Source organism: Orcinus orca, chromosome 13, assembly GCF_937001465.1.
Source record: "Orcinus orca chromosome 13, mOrcOrc1.1, whole genome shotgun sequence".
Taxonomy (NCBI): domain Eukaryota; kingdom Metazoa; phylum Chordata; class Mammalia; order Artiodactyla; family Delphinidae; genus Orcinus; species Orcinus orca.
In genome coordinates, this window is record NC_064571.1 from 33713448 (window position 1) to 33724924 (window position 11477).

Sequence of the window (11477 nt, forward strand, 5' to 3'; positions counted from 1 at the left end):
AAAATTTCATAAAAACAGAGAGAGGAAGCTAGCATGGCAGATTCAGGCAGGCTGAAGGAAGAATCTGGAAGGATTTTTAACCATGAGTACTGAAAACAGAAAAACAATTCAAGGTTTAAAGATTCCCCGTAATTTTTTTACCCTAAACTGTGCGACCTCACCGGAAATTCGGTTCAATAGATAATACAGAGCACTTTTACAATGATGGCATTCTTTTCTCAAAATGCCTTGTTTTCTCAGACACAGAGCGTGGGACCAGGGTGACTTTTCTGGTTTTCATACTGAGTATCTCATATCTCAGGAACCCCCTGAGTCCCAGGCAAATCGGGACAGCTGGTCACCCTAGCTGAGCAGGGGAACTCAGGACAGCTCAGATGGAGAAGGCTGGTGCCAAGCTGGGCTCGGGACAGAGCACAAAGGGCCCTGGCTGAGAATGGACAGGGGATGCCAACTTACTCTGTACCTGTGATCATCATAGCTCTGGGTTGGGAGCCCGGTGCGATTCCTCACCCACCAGCAAAATGGGTTTCTGGGTTCTAGACGACCAAGTGCCCAGAGGAAATTGCAAAAGAACAAGGAGGGGGGAGAGTGCACTCGCAAGGACCCTTGGGTTGCAACAGGAGAACTGAGGCCAAGGAAGACAGAGGTCTCATTTTGAAGGCCCTGCTGTTTCTTCACAATTGTATCTAAAAATAACGACCTGGAAATGAGTAGTTGGCCACATGCGGGATTCTTACAGAACTGGAAAAACTAAACTGCTGCTGCTGTAACTCACACGTAAGACATCACAGACATTAACCATTGACCCCAGTGAGGCCCCAACAAACAGCATGCAACCTCACTTCAATGGCCAGAGATACTCGTGACAGTGGGAGACGTCTGCAGCTCTGGCGGAAGCAGCTCCTCAGCAATGGGGGAGGGTCACCCAGGTGGTGCACAGCCCAGAGTCACTCTTTTCCTACCCAGAGTAAGAGGAGTATGAGGAACGGTCCCTATCACAGCAGCACGGAGACAGGGACCTCTCTACAGCAAACATCCTGCAGGACACTTACCACAAGCCCTTCCTCATCCTTATAGGAAAGTCACAACTCAGGTACTTTACCAACTTAGGAAAGAAATGGCAAAAACAAACAAAACAACAACAAAAAAAAAGAAAAGCAAGAGGAAAGGAAAAGGACAAACGATGAAAAGTGATGTAGCTGTGTAAACATAGTGGATGAAATTTGTATGCCTTAAGGAAGGGCTGCAGAGTCAAAGACTGGAGGTGAAGGAGTCAGAAACAAGACACGCCAGGCAACCCCTGAGCAGCAGTGCTGTGGTGAGCCGGGGGCTGACACTGGGCAGCAAAGGGGATCAACAGATGCTGAAAAGGCCATTTGTCTAAAGAAAAAAGAGAAGAACTAAACGGGACCAAGACAAACTAAAGTAGCACTGCTGGCTGGGGCTTTCACCAAAGACTTGGCTAGAAGGAGTTGATAGCGTACCCACATTGTAGTCATGCGCTTGGCGGCAGTGATGATGACAAGTGATATACGAAGCACATGCCGATGTCTGCTATTATGCTAAGGGTTTTACCAAGATCGTCTCCTTTAATCGTCACAATAGCCATATGGGTTAGCACTGTGATTATGCCCATTTTACAGATAAAGAAAGTGAGAACCAAGGTCACATGACTCGCAACTAGTGATGGTGGAATTTACTTTAAGGTAACTTTCTCACTACCATATTGTGCACAGTTGGCTTGTGTCACCGTAGCTAGTTCAGACTTTGTTAGAAAGTTTTTTGGTAAACTTTATAAAAATCATTTTTAAATATTAAAAAATATTTTATATCAGCATCAGAAACTTCATACTGTACCACTTCCTCTTTCACTTTGAAACTCTCAGACCAACAAGGAAGCCTACAGATGGTTCAGAAGCCGTAGGCCAGGGTTCCAGCAGTAGAGTGTCACCAGCCCCATCTGGAACATCTGTGTGTACACATTTTGGAGGTGGGTGAGTAGCATAAGGATGAAGTGAAGCAGCTGTCCCAGGGCACGATATTGAGAATGTTCCTTGAAAAGGACCTGTCATGTAGAGGTGAGCAAATACATGTTACATGAATGAATGAATGAAATGAAAATGATCGGCACCGGTGTACTGAAGCCACCATCATTACACATAACTAGCAAAAAAATGAGTGGGGCTTCCCAGGTGGCGCAGTGGTTGAGAGTCCGCCTGCTGATGCTTCGTGCCCCGGTCCGGGAAGATCCCGGAGCGGCTGGGCCTGTGAGCCATGGCCGCTGAGCCTGCGCGTCCGGAGCCTGTGCTCCGCAACAGAGAGGCCACAACAGTGAGAGGCCCGCATACCGCAAAAATAAATAAATAAATAAAATACGAGTGGTCATAGAATTGTGTTTTCATTTATGAACTAAAAGAATTGATTCTGAGCACCCATGTTCTTTGAACACTGTTTTTAGAGAAATTATAATGCCCAGTAGCCACTAATAAGTATGAAATTTATTCACAGGCTACCTGAGGAGTTGTTTACTGATAGATTGCATATACTTACACTCTCTCCTTAAAAGACTTCATGGGTTTTTCCTCTTCAAATAGAAAACTCATTTGCAATGAGCCCATAAATTTTTGCCAAAGACAAAGGAAAATATAAGTCTGCTAATTGAATGGGTAAAAGTTGTGATTGAGCTTCAATTTAGCTCTGAGTTTCCTGGCAGACAAGGCAAAAAAAAAACAAACAATAGGTTTCACAATTGTCTTAACAGAAAGGAGGAAGCATGCCAGTCCCTCAAAGGAGACAAAGTACGAGCACTGAAGTCTCAGTGAATTTTCTCATCTAGGGTTACACATAGGAGTCGCCTGCATTGTTCATTTCTTGTTCTCATTTTTACAAAATGAGGAGCAGATTTCATGAAATTGTTACGTGCGGTGATGACTAAAACTGATGGGGTGACAGTAAAGTGCAGCTTAGTGAGACCATCTGTAAGGATGCCAAGGTAATGTAGCCCAAGCACAGCTTCTAGTTTGATCTGAGGTTAGAAATCAGATTATCTATAAAGAAAGGAAACAGGTGTTTGCTAAACACCTAACTGTTATGTGCATGAAATGTTTTCTTCCTCTCAACATACATATTATTAATTCTGTTTAATAATTAAGTGAATGTTTTACTGGGATTTACTGCAAATCAGCAAAGGGGTCCCAAGCTCATGCACTCTCTTCTGTACCACACACACCTTCCTGCACTCCTACACTCTTAACAAGAAAAGCCAATGGGCAATTCATCCCTTAGACAAGCTTCTGTCGGTGCTACTTTTTACAGGCAATTCGAGTTAATTCTCTCCAGAGAGGACCTAGAGTTCTGGGGTTGCACATTACTGATTAAGGAGAAATTTCTTTGTTTAAAAGCCAAGCAGACGGGAATAAAGACGCAGACCTACTAGAGAACGGACTTGAGGACACAGGGAGGGGGGAAGGGTAAGCTGGTACAAAGTGAGAGAGTGGCATGGACATATATACACTACCAAATGTAAAATAGATAGCTAGTGGGAAGCAGCTGCATAGCACAGGGAGATCAGCTCGGTGCTTTGTGACCACCTGGAGGGGTGGGATAGGCAGGGTGGGAGGGAGGGAGATGCAAGAGGCAAGAGATATGGGAACATATATATATGTATAGCTGATTCACTTTGTTATAAAGCAGAAACTAGCACACCATTGTAAAGCAATTATACTCCAATAAAGATGTTTAAAATTAATTAATTAATTAATTAAAAAGATAAAAGCCAATCGATCAGTTGGTAGGTTTGACTCAAATCTCTCAAGTTCAGGAGGCTTCGCTGAGCTCACTGCAAAGGAAGTCCACAATTTCTAGATCTGTAAGTCTCTCTGTTTAAATGGCCTGGGAAAAGATTGTTACCCTCTCCTTCCAGTGATAGGTAGACTCAAGGTCTCCCAGGGGACAAGATGTCTACACTGTGACTGAAATGTGATAGAGCCTAATTTAGCTCTGAGCTTCCCGGCAGCCAAGACAAAAAGAGAAATACAATGAGTTTCACAGCTGTCTTAACAGAAACGAGGAAGCATGCCAGTCCCTCAAAGGAGAAAAAGTGTGGGCTAAAGCATGGGCAGGAATCGGGTGGTAGTAAGGGAGCCGTGAGTAGAAAGGGCTCCAGGCAGATGAGAAAGGGCAGGGAACTGAAAAGGACATGGCTGGGGTCTAGAGTGTGCGTGCGTCTGCTTGGGGAAGCACGTGTGGCAAGAGTAAGCGGGCAGGTCTAATCCCTTCACAAGGAGGAGCTACACAAAATTATAGAGTTTTTTCTTCTCCAAAAGAACAGGGACCATGTACAGGAAAATCAGTCTGAGAAGGATGGCAAGTCTGGGACTCACTGAAGAACATACACATCTATATCTTAAAGATATATCTATAGATATCTTTTATCTATAGATATATAGATAAAAATGAATGGCAGTGTTGGGGAGAGAGGTGGCGGGACCAGCATGCCGATTCCTAAGAGCACTCCTGTGGCTCCCACGGCTGTTATCATAGGACTGGTCTTGATGTCCTGTAATTGTTTCTCTGTCTATGCCACACTAGCCTGTAAGCCTTGGAGGAGCAGAGAGCAGGACTGCCTTTAGATTTGCTTGCCAGACCTATGGGTGTCATTTTGTGTGTGTGTGTGTAAAGTGATTTTGATTTTTTAGAACGTATTCAAAGGAAGAACAAAAAAAGCTTTCAAGGAGAAAAATAGTGATGAGTAAAGCATAAGACAAGAAATGTAAATTATTTTCTCTCTTTGTAACTCCCATATCTCAGTTCCCCTCTGGGGACTCCACAAAACTTACATACCACCCCCAGGCTGGAATCTGTCCCACTGGCCTGCACCTCACCCTGGCTCTCCCTGTGGTATTTCCCTGAGTCTCCACGGGTGCCCTTTTGTCTCAATTGCTGTGCCAACGCTGAGACTTCACATTAGCTCTTTACACACTCCCTTCTCCTCTATCCAATGAAACAACCACAGAGCTGCCTCATGAGAGGCATTTTTTCTTTCATGCTGTCTTGTGTGTGATGGGACCATCATCACCAACTTAGTCTTCTTAACCAGTCCCAGGATCTTTCCAACACCCCTATAATGAGCAGCTTGCCGATGACCACGTGTAGGTCCTGGCTGGTTGCAACCTCTGCAGCTGCAGGAGGGCTTGGCACCTGGCTGCCGACTGCCAAAAAACATGTGCCACCAGACCTTGTGCCAACACGCCTGGCCAAGCACTGGAATTTGTTTTAGCTTTGAGTATTCTTAATCATGTAGTTAATACTTGTTCACTATAGAAACTCTGGAAAATACTTATAAAGTAATAATACGTACATGTGTGGTTATACCTCACCCATAAATCCTTCACCCATATTTAGCTACTCCAGTTGGCCCTTGAACAACACAGGTTTGAACTGCGCAGGTCCACTTATAGGTGAATTTTTTTGATAAATATAGTTCCTGTGTTTTCATTTTACAGATCTTTAAGTTCAGCGAAAAGTTTGTGTTCGATTGGAGATCCTTTTGCTATTTCAACGTCTTGCCCCCTTGAGTGAGTCATTTATCAATTCCTTTGTTTCTGAGGCAGAGATAGTAGTACTCAGATTTCTGCCTGCACGGAATGGGGAGGGAGGGTCCTGCGCCCCTAACAACCCCATTGTTCAAGGGTCAACTGTATTAACAAATTGTATATCTCCTTCCAGATTTTTGGTGTTTATTTACGCATTCGTTTCTTTGTTCATTTTATATACAATAATAAAATAACTTCTCATGTTACTACCAATAACGTTAGTTAGGTACATTTGGACCTTCCCAAATGCATTTCCCTTTCTTTTTCCTACAGAAGTAACAACCATCCAGAACTTTATATTAATCAATTCCTCATTTTTCTTTATAGTTTTGCCATATACGTACACAGTTTTTAAGCTTCCTGTAAGTGAATCCTCATTCTGATCTTCTGTGACTTCCCTTTTCTGCCTAAAATTAAATTTTTGCTATTCAGACTCATTGAAATATATGACCACAATTAATTAGTTTTTGCTCTTGGGTAGCATTACATTTTATAAAGATACTACAATTTATTTTTCTCTTCTGTTATTGATGGGCACTTGGGTTGTTTCCTGCCCCTTGTTATTTCAGGAAATACTACTATGGAACTTCCGTACATCTCTTCTTGTTCATATACACAATAGTTTCTCCAGGGGACAGTCTCCAGAGGGAAATGCCTGCTTCATAGAGTTTGTACATCATCAGTTTCACTGATCAATGCTAAATTGTTTACCAAAATTGTTTTATTCTTAGTGTCTGAGAGTTCCTATTGCTCCGTGTCCTTGACAACACTTGGTATTGTCAGAATTTTTCATTTTAGTAATTTTGGTGGGTGAGGTTAGGTATGTCATTGTGCTTTTAATTTACATTTCCTAATTATTGTGATCAACCATATTTCCATATATTTATTGGCAGTATTATTCCTATCCTGTAAAATGCCTATTCATGTTGTTTCTTCATTTTTTAAACTATTTTTTGATTCATAGGACTTATTTATATATTCAATTCTCTCTGTCTCTGTGGATCTCTGTATCTATCTATGCATCTGTTTATCTAAAACTGTACTTTCAAATCTGACAGCTTTTAACAAGAATAATAACCTACATTGGAAATTGGTCTAGTTACAGGGTCTTAAGTAACAAATATTTTTATTCCCTTTACTCTGATTTTCTAAAGAGCAAAACTAGATCCCATATCAGACAAATAATGATTTATCAAGTGGAAAAAAAGCCCTCCACTACTGTTGTTTTTCACTTCACTACTTGGGAGATTGGAATAATGAATTTTTGTTTCTGGATAATATTTTTTCAACATTGAATTTCAGAGGGTAAAAAAAAGTTGAAAACAACTGTCTCTCCAAAGTCACTTTTTTAATGTATCTCAGAGTCATATGCTCTCTAGGGCCCATTCTCCCCTCATTCGGCTTAGGGGAGCAGAGAACAATGTAATAAGTGCCTGCAACTGGATACAATGTGGGTGGTCCTGAAATTCACCCAGAGATCTTCCAAGTAAGCCCTCCCTAGCAGTCGGGCAGGAAGGGCTTTCCCTGGATGGTCAATACCCTCTCAATAGAGCACCTACATGCCAGCCTCTGGATGTGCCATGCCCTTGGACAGTGTGCAAGAAAGGACACTGCATCCTAGAACCCACCCTCTAGGGCTTACAGTTCAGTTAGAAAGACACATAAATGAAAGAGTAAAAGATATGAGTAACACTACATGAAAGAAATGGAAGGCTATCGTGATTTTAACCATTGGACTAAAATTGAAGATGACAAAGGATCGAAGGAAGAAGTATGTGCTCCCGGCTTCACCTCAAGTCAAGTCTGTTGGCTCTGCGTTTCCCTTGCCTCCAACCCCTGTTCCCTCCTAGGACCAATAGGTCAGACACAGGGTAGCTTGGGTCACATTCTCCCACCGCTTCCAGACACATGGTGTGGTCTCTGGTCAGCCTCCCAGCCACTGGGGCCCTCCCCACTCTCTGAGATGGAAGTACAGAGAGTCCTCCACCCTCTCTCGGAGACTTCCACTTTCATTCCAGCCCTGGCTCAGCACTCACAAGATTCAGAGGGAACTAGAAGTGTCGCTCACCAAAAAGACGTTGGAGCCCCTTCCTGGGACACATCATGAATCAGTGTCTTGCTATTTCCCTAAGTGAGTACTGAACCTGGTGTCCTCCTAGGGCACTGCCCATTCCCTGAAGTTATATCTTACTAAGAGCCTCTTGAAAGTTGACCTTGACAATGAATCATGAGGTAATACTTGGATTCCAGTCCCAAGTGACCTGATAACCACACCCTCTTGGTGATGATCTATTCCAGTGGTTTTCAACTAGGAGAGATATCTCTCCCCAGACATCCAGTAACTTCTGGAGATATTTTTGGTTGTCACAACTGATAGTGGTAGGGGAGTGCTACTGTCATCTAGTGGATACAGGTTGAGGATGCTGCTAACATCTTATAATGCACAGATTAGCCTCCATCACTGAGAACTAACCAGCCCAAAATATCTGTAGTGTCCAGACTGAGAAACCCAGACCTACCCCTGACTAGCCCAGTCTGGAAAAACCACAGGTCATTACTCTCAGCTCCACACAATTTTTAATAGATGTGAGCTTCTTTGGTTATTCTTAAGTCAGTTCCTACAGTCACACCTGGACACAGGGTGCTGGAGAAGGGACCAGAGGTCCCATGGTTGAGTCAATGACTCTCTTCCCTCAGAGGGCTCAGCCTGTGACCTGAATTCTCATCAACGTGACACTCACAAAAAGTATTCTGGCTGCAGTTCAATCTCTTGGGGTGACAAACTTGTAAATGGCTTGGATAATGACAAGGGCTCCTCTGTATTTCATTATGTAATTATGATTTTTTTCATTAAAAAATACTAAATAATATCTGCTTGTACTCAATCATTCATTCAGTCAACAAATATTTGTTGTGTGCCCACTAGGACCCAGAACCATGCTCTATGCTAAATGAATGGTAATTGTCCAAGTCTACTAACCTAGACCACAGCCGGACTTCTTGATCAGGTGAGATGGAGGGCTGGGAGCTTATTAAATTGCAGATGCTTGGATCTCCCTTCAAAGATTCTGATTTTACAAGTCAGGGTGATGCCCAGGAATCTGCATTTTTAGTGAGCACTTGTGGTGACTTCTCATACAGGCTAACTATGGGACCATGTTTTAAGAAACGTTGGTAGAAGTCATGAAACCTACCCAACCTCATCCCAGGTCTGAGACTGTGCAGACCTGCACTCTAATGTGGTAACGTCCTCTATCCCTGAAAAAAATCATTTAACCATTTAATCAATTAATCATTTAACCATTAATTGTCTCAAGCTTCCATTTTTAAAAGAAGGAGAATAAGACTTGTTCAAACACGGATGCTGAGAGGGTAGAATGACCCCACATAAAGAGAAGCAAGACATTTTCAAAAGGAACAGAATCATAGAAGTTTTACTTCTAAAAACAAATTTTTTAGGACATACAATAGAATGAGCATTGGCCAAGTACATTGATATCAACAGGAGTTAGGAGAAAAACCTCTGATTATGGAAAAATCTCTCATTCTCTGAACCGACCTTCGATGATTCCCAGCTTGGTTAGGGACCACTAATCCTCCCTGGTTACCAAGATAAATGGCTTCTCTGATTACTGTCAATTTTCTTTCAAATTCTTTCTCAGACCTATATCATTACCACTCAGATATGTGACTTTGCAGTGGACCCCCTGCTTTAGTAGCTCATTAACCACTGTTAGAGGCCCAGGTTTAAACCTGTTCCAAGCAAAACTTTTCCTAGCCATTAGAAACACCTTAATACTTATCTATGTCCATTAACAAGGAAGTTATCTCACTATACAAGCATAAGGGCAAAACGCAGGGAATCATTTCCAGCCCAACTGCTCTATTCTAAATTACTGGGGTCAATTTAATAGTAGACGGAACCCATATAAAGAAACTCATGATAACAATTATAGAACACATTAAAATCAGTGTATCACATGAATGGACCGAGAGATTATCGTACTAAGTAAAGTAAGCCAGAGAAAAAGATAGATAGCATATGATGTTGCTTATACGTGGTATCTTAAAAAAATGATACAAATGAACTTATTTACAAAACAGAAATAGACTCACAGACATGAATACAAACTTATGGTTACCAAAGGGGAAAGGGCAGGGAAGAAATAAATTAGGAGTTTCAGATTAAAATATACACGCTACTATATATAAAATAGATTACCAACAAGGACCTACTGTATTACACAGGGAACTATACTCAATATCTTGTCATAACATATAATGGAAGATGATGTAAAAAAGAATATATATGTTTATATACATGTACAATTGAATCACTTTGCTGTACACCTGAAACCAACACAACAGTGTAAATCAACTATATTTCAATAAAAAAATTTTTTAAAAATCAATGTATCAGCAACATCATTAATGAGAAGAGGTATGAATTAAAGGCCAGAATATCTCAGAAAACATACCAGAGTCCCCTAAGGTAATTAATCTAAAATGTATTCTGTCCCTTTAATTAAACGTGTCTTCGTTATACCTTCAAAGGTCTCTGTATTCCTGTCTTGTCCACACTCTTTACTTTTTGCTACAAGTAACACCACCTTAGCCCCGAGTCCACAGAGAAGGTCTGGGGACCCAGTGGACTCACAAAATAGAACACCTTGCACTCCTTTACAGATCAAGCATTTCCAAAGACTCCTACCAAAATCCACTCAAAATACGGATGAGTGTCCAAACAGCAGGGAAATTATCCTTCCATGATAAACAGAGAAAAACTCACCATGTTTTGTGAGATCTGTAGCCTTAGTCCATCCCAAGTACCCCAGATCCCACACACCAAGGAGCTCCATTCCCGCCACCTCCAAACAAAAAAGAACCCCTCCCCAGCACTTGGGAACTCTGAGCCATCATATCAGTTTGAATGCAAATTTGACCCCAAACCCAGCTCTGCCGACAGATTCATTTTTAAGTAGACTCTTCTCCCTGCAGACCGACATGCAAATGGTGGGAACTCAAGCATGAGAACCACAAAGGCAGCAAAAAGACATTGGCCATACCTATTTTCCCAGCCTCCCCTCGCAGGTTGAAATCCCAGTTTCTTGGCAACTTCAGGGACATTTTGCTTCTGGTTTGGGTGAGTTGCTGCTGAAGCAGGGAGTCTGCCTCAATTCACGCCCTTCTTGGCTTTTTGATCTTCTTGCCCCACAAGCTTGTGTGTGTGTGTTTTCCCCTTTACGATTGCTTCACAAGCAATCTTCGGTTTGAGGTTGATCTGCCAGCATGTCTTCTCCTTTCTCAGATGAAAGGTCCATCCATCTGTCACCGGGGATGGTACCCAAACCTGCCCACGGTCCCTCGGGGGTCTGGTACCTCATGAAGTGTGCACCCTGCTTTTCCTGCTTTCAGTATTACCAGAAATATCCCAGTTGACACTTCACTCTGCGTCATGGGAAGCAAAGCTCCTGTTCAAAAGAATCTCAGGCCTCACTGAGGCGAGGTCGTGATAAACAACGGCTGCCTCTTGGCTTTTTTTTTTTTTTTTTTTTAACTGTCTGCTTCCTTGCATTTGAGGAAGTGGGTGGTTGTTCAGTGTAATGATACATTATAATCTCTTTCTTGAGAAAATGGTTTTTGGAAATGCTTGTATAAGTAGAGTGAGTGCTAGAGGTTTGATTAAAAGAAAAAGAAAAGAAAATTCTAAGACTCTGGCCATCTACCTCTAAGGCTCCCTTCTCATTGAACAGAGTGGGCTTACAAAAACGGTCAATAAGACAAAGAGTTTTCCCCCAAAGTCACCTTCGTTTAGATCACCTTCTTTTAGTCAGCTTCTTCCTGCTATAAGACCCACATAGTAAGTTCTCCACCTACTCAGGA

General features: G+C 42.2%; 1 protein-coding gene across 2 annotated transcripts in view; it reads right to left on the reverse strand.

The window, feature by feature from the left end:
- The window catches only part of ARHGAP25 (Rho GTPase activating protein 25), an 87821-nt gene extending 76692 nt beyond the window's left edge, over nucleotides 1–11129 (reverse strand). The window contains exon 1 of one of the 2 annotated variants that reach the window (XM_012535660.3): nucleotides 10661–11129. In XM_012535660.3, coding sequence (XP_012391114.1) covers nucleotides 10661–10721 — 61 coding nt within the window. In that variant the 5' untranslated portion in view covers nucleotides 10722–11129. Of the gene's footprint in view, nucleotides 1–10383; nucleotides 10402–10660 lie in introns of those variants that run through there. The other variant, XM_049696409.1, reaches the window with a different exon arrangement.
- Nucleotides 11130–11477: the final 348 nt, after the last annotated feature.